This window comes from Stegastes partitus, unplaced genomic scaffold (assembly GCF_000690725.1).
Source record: "Stegastes partitus isolate 25-593 unplaced genomic scaffold, Stegastes_partitus-1.0.2 Scaffold976, whole genome shotgun sequence".
Lineage (NCBI taxonomy): Eukaryota > Metazoa > Chordata > Actinopteri > Pomacentridae > Stegastes > Stegastes partitus.
Genome location: NW_007578707.1, coordinates 324,158 through 334,514, shown reverse-complemented (window position 1 = coordinate 334,514; position 10,357 = coordinate 324,158). Strand labels below are relative to the sequence as shown.

The 10,357-nt window shown below is 48.3% G+C and overlaps 1 protein-coding gene across 1 annotated transcript in view; it reads right to left on the bottom strand.

Annotated features, from left to right (window-relative positions):
- acvr2ba (activin A receptor type 2Ba) overlaps positions 1 to 10,357 on the bottom strand; it is a 15,628-nt gene that overhangs the window by 4,305 nt on the left and 966 nt on the right. Inside the window, exons 2-8 of the mRNA XM_008294599.1 lie at positions 9,204 to 9,228; positions 8,288 to 8,478; positions 4,105 to 4,211; positions 3,273 to 3,421; positions 1,558 to 1,701; positions 1,320 to 1,463; positions 169 to 317 (exon numbers count right to left, since the gene is read on the bottom strand). Of these exons, the coding sequence (XP_008292821.1) occupies positions 169 to 317; positions 1,320 to 1,463; positions 1,558 to 1,701; positions 3,273 to 3,421; positions 4,105 to 4,211; positions 8,288 to 8,478; positions 9,204 to 9,228 (909 nt within the window). The remainder of the gene's footprint in view (positions 1 to 168; positions 318 to 1,319; positions 1,464 to 1,557; positions 1,702 to 3,272; positions 3,422 to 4,104; positions 4,212 to 8,287; positions 8,479 to 9,203; positions 9,229 to 10,357) is intronic.

The window sequence follows — 10,357 nt, the reverse complement described above, 5'->3', positions numbered from 1 at the left end:
CAGCTGTCAGTGATCAATAACCAGCTTCATACTGGACATGGTGCGTTCAGATTGGCGACTCTGGACAGTGCTGGCGCTGCTGCTCGCGCTCAGATCGTTTGCTTTGGGCCGACATGTCGTCCACTGATGCTCCTGCTGTGATCAGGTGTGGAGGGTTTGCAGGCAGACCTGTGAGCGATGGCCGGTTTGGGTCCCTCCCCTTTCTGCCGGGGGATGTCCTCGTGAAGGTAGGCCAGGCCGCACGCCATCGACTCGGCGATTTGGCACAGCTCGGACCAGCTGAGCACGTTTCCCTTCAGAAAGTCGGACAGGGAGCCCTGCAGAGACACCAGAGACTGCTTTGGGTTCTGAACATCACCGCCCAGAAACGAGGCCCGCTCCAGAGCGGTAGGAAGTTAGAGACGTCCTGATTTATTCCTCATTCCTCCTTCGCTAAAGCTAACACAGGTCAATGCAGTGTATCTGCTGGACAACCCAGTATCTCCTGAACCAAGACAAAGCTGCACTTCTGCCTCCAGCCGGTTCCTTAATGTTCTGTAGGTGGAACCTTGTGGTGAAGAACCCTGTCTAAGGCTGCCGTTAGATGTACTGAGACGTTTCTCCTGAACAACTGAACTCTTCTGTCCCGTTATGAAATCAACCTCATTTGTCTCCTGTGACCCTAAAACACGGCGTCCAGTTAGAAAGGTTCTGAGGGTTCGTTTTCTCTCGTTTACGTTTTTGTTTCCTTCGTGGTTCGGTTTAGAACCCTCTGGTCGACGCCTTCACATGTTGGAACCTTGGCTAAGTTTCACCTGGTGATGTTTAGGGTGGGGCTATCCTGGTGACAAGCCCCGCCCCATCTAGTTCATGATTGGTTGGCTGATAATGAGCAACAATGATAGAACAAATAGAACAAACGGGAAGATGTGTTGGTCAGACACGTGTTTTTGATGCTTAACAAACAAATGTAACCGGGCAGGAAACACGTTCCTTCCACAGTGGAACTGAGAATGTTCATAAATGCGCCACAGACCAGCTGCAGTACCTGGTTGTTCCACCAGGGGGAGCCTCTCACTGTTTAATCCTGTGGAGACCAGAGGAGGCGTCCACAGACTACAGCTCCTGGTGGCAGCAGAGAGCATTGTGGGAGTTTAGCAGCAACGGGACCATGACAGAGACTCTGAGGAGGTTCAGTACCTCCAAGCAGAGCTCAGGAGATTAAAACGAACTCAGACTAACCAGGACACCTTCTGAACACCTCATCTGAATTCTCACTGAGATCTCACAGGCCACAAAGCCTTCTGGGTAAAGTTAGTCGTGTTTCCTCTGGTCCTCACCCTCTCGTGGAACTCGGTGATGAGCCACAGCTCCCCCTCCAGGTGGTTTCCTCGCTTCTCTGCGCCGATGTACCTGAGGATGTTTCCGTGCCTCATCCCCGGCGTCATGAACATGTCCCTCTCGTTCTGCCACGACTCCTTGTTCTGCCGGGAGGAGGAGGAGGAGGAGGAGGGAGTTAAAGGGCTTGGAGACAACTCAACAACAACACATGGAGGAGCAGGAGACGCGACTCTGCACCTGGATGGGGAAGATCTTGACGGCCACGTATTCGTTCATCATCTGGGCCTTCCACACGCAGCCGAAGCGCCCCCTGGCCTTCACCTCCAGCAGCTGCAGGGGCTTGAGACCCGGCCGGGGGGAGGCAGGAGGAGGACCAGGATCCTGGAGAACACATGGAGAGGAGAGCACGGCTTAGACCTCAGCAGCACACTGACTAATTCAACAGTAACACAGCAGGTGGAGGAGCAGGACCAAAGACTCCCGGTGCAGACAGGAGGCCTCGTGTTCCTCTGACTGAAGCCAGAACAGAACCAATACTCCGGCTGAATCAAACAAGTCAAACCTGATCAGATTTCAGTGTCTCAGGAGGAAGGTTGCTGCTCTTTAGAAGGTAAAAGTGACGTCCTCTCATCCACAGTGAGCCCTCTGTCTGACTGGTGGCAGTTCTTTGGTATTTTAAACACGTTTTGAATATTTATGGACATTTTTGAGTCATTTTGGAGACTTTATAGAGACATTTTGGACAACTTTGGCCAAACTTTAATAATGTTGGAAAGATGTGGATTCCCTTTGGACAGCGGCTGCAGAGTCACGTTGGACGGGCCTTCTCATTTTGAGTCTTTTTGGACAAATCTTGGGACATTTTGGACAAACTATGTCATTGTGGACAGTTTTCAAATCTTTGTGGACACGTTTCAGCAAGTTTGGACAAAATTTGGGTCATTTTGCTCGAGTATTTTTTTTTACATGTGGTGAGGTAAAGCTCTGCTGCTCAATCATCTGAACAGCAGTCTTATTTTACACTCTGCAGTAGCAGCAGGTCGCCACCGGATGGCGCCCTGACACCAGGTTTCAGGCTGAAGGTGCCTGTTTGGTTTTGTTGGATTTTCTTTTTCAGTGTTTAAAGCATTTAGACAATTCACTGAAGTATCTTGGACACCCTCTGAGGCACCGTGGAGTTTATGTAGAGACACTTTTGACGAGCTTCAGGTCATTGTAGAAAAATCAGAGCGTCTTTGGACAAATTTCAAGAACGTTTGGACAAATTGTGGCTCTTCTTGTTGATGACGAGTCATTTGGAGTCAGGTTGGATGTTTCTGACACATGTCGGACAGGGTTGTGTCATGTTGGACCCATTTTAAGCCATTCAGAACATTCTGAGCCATTGCTGACATATAGTGAGTCGATGTTTTGAGTTTGGATGTTTCTGAGACAGAGTTGTGTTATTTTTGTTTACATTTCCTTTCAGGGTGTGAACAGATTGTGGGACATTTTGGACAACTTTCAAAGTTTTTGTGTTTAAACTTTGAGACGTTTTGGACAGATGGGGACTTTTGGACACTTTTAGACAAAGTTGAGATATTTTTTGGCCTTTTTTTGGTTTTATTAGCTCGGACAGAGAGAGACAGGAAAATGGGGGAGAAGAATGGAGGAAGGACCTGCAGCAAAGGGCCATGAGCCGGACTCGAACCCACGACCTCTGCATCGGGGACGGTAGCCCCTGTACATGGGACACCAGCTCAACCAGGTGAGCTGTAGCGGCGCGACTTTTTGGATTGTTTTAAACACATCGTGGACATGCTTCTGTCATGCAGACCATTTCTGAGACACTTGGACTTATTCCGAGGCAGTCTGGACAAATGCTGTCCTTTCTTTTACAGGACGTTGTACATTTGTTTTGAACACGTTTGGACCGGTTTGGACGGACCCAGCGTCAGGCTGTGTGAGTGTACCTCGGTGATGTCCACGTGTCCGTACGGAGGTTTGCGGTGTCGGTACATCCAGACGGCGGTGAGCAGAGTGACGGACAGCATGGCGACGGGCATCAGGCAGTAAATCAGCACGTTCAGCACGCCGACGCTGGGGGGCGGAGCCTTGATCACTGCCGGACATAAAAGCACACGCAGCACAACATCCACGACTGTTTTTTAATCCTTCTGGAGAACTTTCCAATCAGACGTGTAGAATAAAGAGAGTTTCATGAAGCATCTCGACGCTCTGCTCAGGTTTGGTTTCCTGTCTACAGAGCTGCACATTACACACCACACGTTCAGAAAGTTAAAAATCCTTTTTTTTAACTTAATTTCTATTAAAACTTGTTTTGTTCTTTGCTGCTGGGTTTTGGGGTTCAGAGGATGAATTCAGCAGCTGTTGTGTTTGACTTCTGAGGACAAAACGTTTCCTGGAAAGTTGTTCTTGTACAGGAGAGACTTTGGCGACACCACGTGGGTCTTTTTGTTTTTTATCTCAACCCGTTTTGCCAGTTCAGGTTTCATAAAGTTCCTTTTCTGAGCAGGAAAAACCCTGGAACAGAGAACAGGAAAGATTTCTGCGCCTGTTCTTTATGATTAATACAAACCGTGAAGGCCTTTAATAAGACTTTACAGTCAAACAGAAGCTGACTTTCAGGTGTCGCCAAATGTCAGGCACGGATTCACCTAATTAGTAAATAAATGTTAGATCTGATTTACACAGAGCCAGGCGGTTCTGTTAAATACACGTGTAAGTGAGCCGCTGACGAGAGGATTCAGCCGAAGGTCCAATCAGAGCGCAGGATGGACTCACGTGGTCCGGTGACGTCGGGCAGGTGCGTGAACCTCTCGTTGCAGAAGTTTCCTTCGCAGCAGCAGAAGAAGACCTGAGGGCTCTCCTCCGTCGCCACACACTCCTGCCTGGGAGACGCAACACAAACAGTCAACACAACAGACTGCACCACACAAAACCACCGTATACAGGCACACAATGACAACAACCACAAAGTCACCACAAAATGATGGAAAATGCCCCAAAATTACACTAAACAAGCATAAAGAGCGACAGAACGACAACAAAAAGGCACAAAAACATGATGACGACGCAAACAAGTCAAAAAACGGCCACAAAGACACAAAAAACACAAAGAAAAATACCAAAACATGAAACAAAACAACACAAAAGAACCATAAAGTGACAGAAAATACCACAAAAGGATAAAAATAAAGACACAAAATCATGATCAAGTCAAAAAATGATCACAAAGAGACACAAAGGACAAAAAAACGACAGAAAAATTAACCAAAATTACACTAAACAAGCAAAAAGAGCGACAGAACGACAACAAAAACACACAAAACATGAGAAATGACAACGGAGTAAAAAAACAACAAAGAAAAATATCAAAAAATTACACAAAACAACACAAAATCAACATAAAGTGACAGAAAATAGCCCAAAGAGACACACAATGACCATAAACAGACGACCACGAAGAGAAAGAAAAAGACCAAAGAGACACAAAACAATCCCAACGAGACCTGAAGCGACCACAGGAACACGGATGCTGGGAGCTGATGCGAGCAGGCTGCAGGTGTTTATCGATAATGTTGTAATGTTGTGACTGTGTGTTTGCTTTTTGTTGTGTTGTGCTCATCTTTTGTCTGCCTTCTGTCATTTTGCATCAGGTTTGTGTCTTTGGGACTTTTTTTTAATCCTGTTGTGCTCATTTTGCGTCTCTTTTTCTGTTTTGAGTGTCACTTGTCTTGTTTTTTTGTCTCCATGCTTCAAAACATCCTGTTCGAGTTCGTCTATACATTCATGAATATCTGAATCCGGTGTGTTCAAACACACGGCTGCACTTCAAAGCAAAAATTCTGTCGTTGAATCAACTGATTTCTAAGAAAGCTACAACATGAACAAAAGCAGAAAAACTCTCCTGAAGACAGCTGTGAAGGGTTTTCATAATTATGGTAATTGAGTAAATAGGGTTAGGGTTAGGCAAACAACGTCTTACTGGCTGGAACACTACGTCTTATACAGATGTGCTTCATGTAGCAATCAGCTTAAAGACTTGTGTCAGTACCACCAATCAGTACGTAGTAAAAACACCTTTGATTGTAGAAGAGAAGCGAATTCCTCTGAATCAGAACAGCTGGATGTTTGAACATATTTTCACTGTTAGTGGCCAGAACTCAAAAATGAATCGAATCAGCTGATCAGGATCGGCATCAACCCAGGCCTGAATCTTTGTTTACGCTCGCTGCCGCACAGGTGTCGTAAACTCGGATCATTTTCTGAATAAACGCAGAATTACCAACAGATAGTTGAATTTAAATGCAAACCGAGCCACCTGGACACTTGTCCTGCTGCTGCTGTTTTCAGCTACAAACACATCCGACCTGAGCTGTAAACGCAGCAGTCACACGTTCCACTGGGATGTAGGAACAGATCGCGCTAACGACGACGCTAGCTGGACGCCGTTAAGCAGCACAGGAGTCTTTGTCATGGTGCCGGTCTACTAGCTAAACCCCCACAATGCTCTCTGTTCACGCAACAGCCCGTCTCCTCTGGTCTCTACAGCATGAAACAGTGAGAGGCTCCCCCTGGTGGAACAACCAGGTACTGCAGCTGGTCTACGATACACGAAGTTTGTGTTACTGAGGAACATGGTTTCAGGTTTCAGCAGATTCTGATCAGACCAAACAACTAAACAAAACTAACCGCTGATCAGGACATCCTACGGCTACCTGGTACTTGTGTTGGTTGTCCTGTCGGACATTCTGATGCTAACGATAGCATTCTATATGAAAATGCCTTCCCATCCTAACAGGCCTGTTCCACATTTTTTGAGCGCGTTACGCTCTAAAATGTCACTGTGGAGATTTTTATCGTGAGTGAACTAAGCCGTCGCACCTTTAAGCTGCAGCGCACCGAACAAAGTCTCAAAAACACAGGTTCGGACTTCCAGCGCTTCATACATAACAAACTAAAAGATCCAGTCATGGTGTATGAGGCGGTGGATGCCCATTTTCTACCATTATTGCTGCTGTGAAGCCTCTGGGTGCTCCGAGCTGAGCCTCCGCCGCCACCTCTCTGGTGATGACGGCGTCACACTGAACGCTTTCCGCCGTGACGATAACACGAAGACTTCTGTGTTTATCCTTCAGAGATCTCGTATGTCGAGCGATGCTCCTCTCTGACTGTCGCCGTCTAAATAGTCGAGGGAGGCCAGCAGCAGACCTGTCTATCAAATGCCGTCTGGGGAATGTTAAATATCCAGGCAGCAGTTGTACTTGACCCAAATAGCAGATTTCTTTCAGACGCCTCGGGGAAGAACGTGAAATTTGCAGCATATCAGTCGTGTCAGGGGAGAAAGTGGAAGAACCGATCCTGAACGTCGGCTTCCATGAAGACGTCTCGCAGCTCTCCCCTCTTTGGTTTGATGATCTCGTCGTCTCACTGTAACTGGTGGTGGATGAGAACCAACACGTCTGAATGGAAACGAGGGGAAACTGGTAAACAGGACTGTCAGGCGGTGGAGGCACAGAGAAGATGTCGGATTTGTCTTTTCGTTTCCATGAATCATTCGACGGTTCAACCTGAGAGAACTTTGCTTTTCTGAACACGATGGCATCAGCTGATGAATTCCATCTGAGGCTGTTTCACACTCAGCCTCACCGCAATCTCCACAAATAAATACTTCATCTTAGAGCTGAAGCTTTCTGTCAGAGAAACTCCTCATGAACCGGAGAGCCGTCGCTGTCTCTGGCCGTCGTGTCATCAGCCGACGCCATCGCTGCCAAAACAGTCCCGAGCTTCTGCACCGAGCCAATCAGAGCTGGAGACGCCGAGAATGATGGGAGATATGAGGCTGCCGGCTCGGCACAAGCCGGGATTTTACTTTCCTCTGCAGCAGAAAGTCAGCATCCTGAATCTCAAAACCCATCGGCAGGTTTGAAAAGCTCGTCAGCACCACAGTTACAGCATTTATCAGAAAGAATCAACGCATCTTCGACTTTCCTACGGTCCTTGAACTAATCATGTGCGACTTTTGGTTTCTTCTGGGAAAACAAAACAATAACTTCTGGGCTTAAAATAAGGATATCTCACCAAAACTACTTTATTCTACATGTTTGAGTTCAAAGCTGGAAAACAAACCTTGCGGACGCCTGGAAACATGCTGACCCAGCGTTTTGTCAGTTTTAGTCAAATAAATAATCAACTAACTTTTGTTTTGAGCAGTTGTCGGTCAGATCGAGGCCCCAGAGCTACTTCATCTGAAGCTAAAACCCAACAGTACGTTTAATGTCATTTAAAAAAGCCATTAATGGTTCAGCAAACAGGTTCACAGTCTTTACACTACAAGTCATCGGCTTCTTCCTCAAACAGGTGGCGTCCACCTCAGGTACCGTCTGGCTTCAGCCCATAACGTCTGGGAACCAACCCATCATCAGCTGGCCGGTGATCCGATTCCATATCCAGCATTTGTCTCTAGGCTGACTAATGATGTTAGCTTGGCTGTGATGAGAAACAGCCAATCAGCACCGAAGGATAAACGCTGTAAAGGTCTCTTTTAATTAAAGTGCCAAACATAAACAAGCTAATGAAAGTTCTGTGTGGAGTTTGTGTTCCTCTGAATTCAGAGATCTGTATTTGTACTGAATCAGTCCCAGCTATGGATCAGCGTTTATTGCTAATAAAACTGTGACGAACACGATGAGCTCACCCATAAGGACGCCGTTTTTAGAGAAAACCCCATAAAAACACTGAATATCGAGCATTTAGCAGCTATAGAACCAGATGTCGCTGGTGGAGACCAAAAACGGAGCTAAAACAGAGGAATGCTGGCAAAGGATGAGATGATGTTCATCAGATCAAATGATGTGTTCACTTGTAATCTCAGTAAGAAAACTCCCTCTGACCGCTGATGCATGTGTTGTGTGTTTGTCTACTGGAGCTGACAGTGTATTGGCTCGTCGGTGTGCGTTCGTACCGGTCGTAACAGTTGAAGTCGTCCAGCCAGCATCCTTTCTTCACCAGCTCGATGGAGCCCGAGCTGTTCCTCCAGGAGGCGTAGCAGTGCGAGCGCTTGTCCGTCTCGCCTTCGCAGCGCTCCACTCCGCTCTGGTTGGTCTTCTCGATCTCGTAGTTGACGTTGTAGTACAAGCACTCCCTGGTGTCGGCCTCCCCGGGGCTCAGGCCTGCAGCACAGGAAGGTGTACCGTCAGTCGGCTGCAGGGGGCGCTGTGCAGCCGCACACGCTCTGCACACACATTCACAAGCAGACACACACTCATCACAGCGCCGAGAGGTAAAAGCCGCCGTGGGCGTCGAGCTCGATAATCCAGCGCGCCTCAGACCCTGACCTGACCACTCCGCCGCCATCAGAAACACCATTAGCGCTTTTTAATCACACTCATCTTATTAAAGCACAGACGGAGAAGAAAAGAGGCGGCATAATGAGCCGACTGTCTGCAACAGGTGAGCGGCGCTTTCAAAGGAGGCTTTCAGAGACGCTGCTGACACACGGACAAAAGTCTGGACACAAAAAAAAGTTCAGTCTGACTCTGTTCAATGAGCTCAATGACGAGATCCTCGATCTCTGCATCAGCCCGACTCCGGCACAAAGGAGACATCGGCTCTCTTTACAGGACCCAAAGCCAATCTTGATTTAGCTTTTCACACCTGTTGCTTACAGACGATGTGTGTGGAGGAGCTGAGGAAAGCCTGTTTACTGGTGAACAGGAGGCATAAAGGACAAACTCCTGCTCACAGAAGAACCAGAGCGGCCCTGATGCTGCTCTGGGGTTTGGTCGTTCTCGACAGCGCCGGGACGCCGGGCAGATACAACCGGACTGAACTGAAAAGCTGTACTTAGCACAACCGTCAAATCCTGGTTTCAGTTTCACTCTGACAACCAATGAGCTGCTGCTGCTGGCCCCGCCCCCTTCAGGAAGAAAACGGTCCTGCATGCGTGGTTCAACACACCTGGACCTCCCTTCCTCCACCGTCCTCTCTGAGGATCTCTTCCGTTAAATCTGAGTGAATTCTCAGCTCGCCGTCGTTTTTAACTCAGACGTTTTTAAATCAGGTTTAAATGAAGTGATGCTGCTCAACGTGTCGTCTGGAGGAGTTCTGCCGTTTCATCCTGGTTCTGCCACCTGACACCAGAACCATCTGGAGATGATGTGAGCTGGAGAGAAGCTCCAGCTGGAAGCATGAAGACCCTGAAGCACCCAGTCCTGGTTTACTGGGTTCAGTTAAAGCCTCCACAGAGCTCTGACCTGTGGACACACCATTAACGCTAACGTTAGCCACATTAGCCCTACAACATGCAGTGAGGGGGCGGAGCCACACCTGTACTGGTTTGTAAAGCTGGGAGGTGAGCTGGTAGCGGCATGGAAATGGATTTTCACTGCATGAAACCTGAGGGAAAGCGTCCAACTCAGCGGAGGTCTTAACCACAGATATTCATCGTCCTCCTCACCCAACCGGTCCAGGCAGACGGCCTCCCTCCCTGAGCCTGGTTCTGTCTGAGGCCTCCCTTGTTGGGTTTGGTTCCTTCCCACCGTTGCTCAGAGGAGTCCAAAGGCTGCTTTGGATTGGTGGGTTCTGTTTAACTTGGTAAGGTCTGGACCCGACTGTGTGAAGGCTGTGAGAGGACACGTGCTGTAAACAAATAAAACCGATTCACCAACCGGCTCCACTTCATCTGAACGATGAAAAGCAGTTCAGCCACCGTGCTTCAGCTCCATCTCCTCCTCCTGTTCCTGACAGCGTCGCTCAGAGCAGGAGAACCCTGAACCTCCAGCTCCTCTCAGCCCATATGAATTAACGGGAGAGAAGAACCAGAAGCTGCTGGACCTGGAAGCTGGATGCACACAGACATGGAGGAGCACTGAGGCGCCGCGCCAGCAGCTTCTGGCAGCGCTGAGCGCCACAGATGTTACCGCGATCTGTGCATTAACCGTCGCTAGGCAACCGGAAACGGTGGAGCATTCACCCCCCCTCCCCGATGAAAAACACCCACCTCCTCAGCAGACACACACACACACCGCACAGC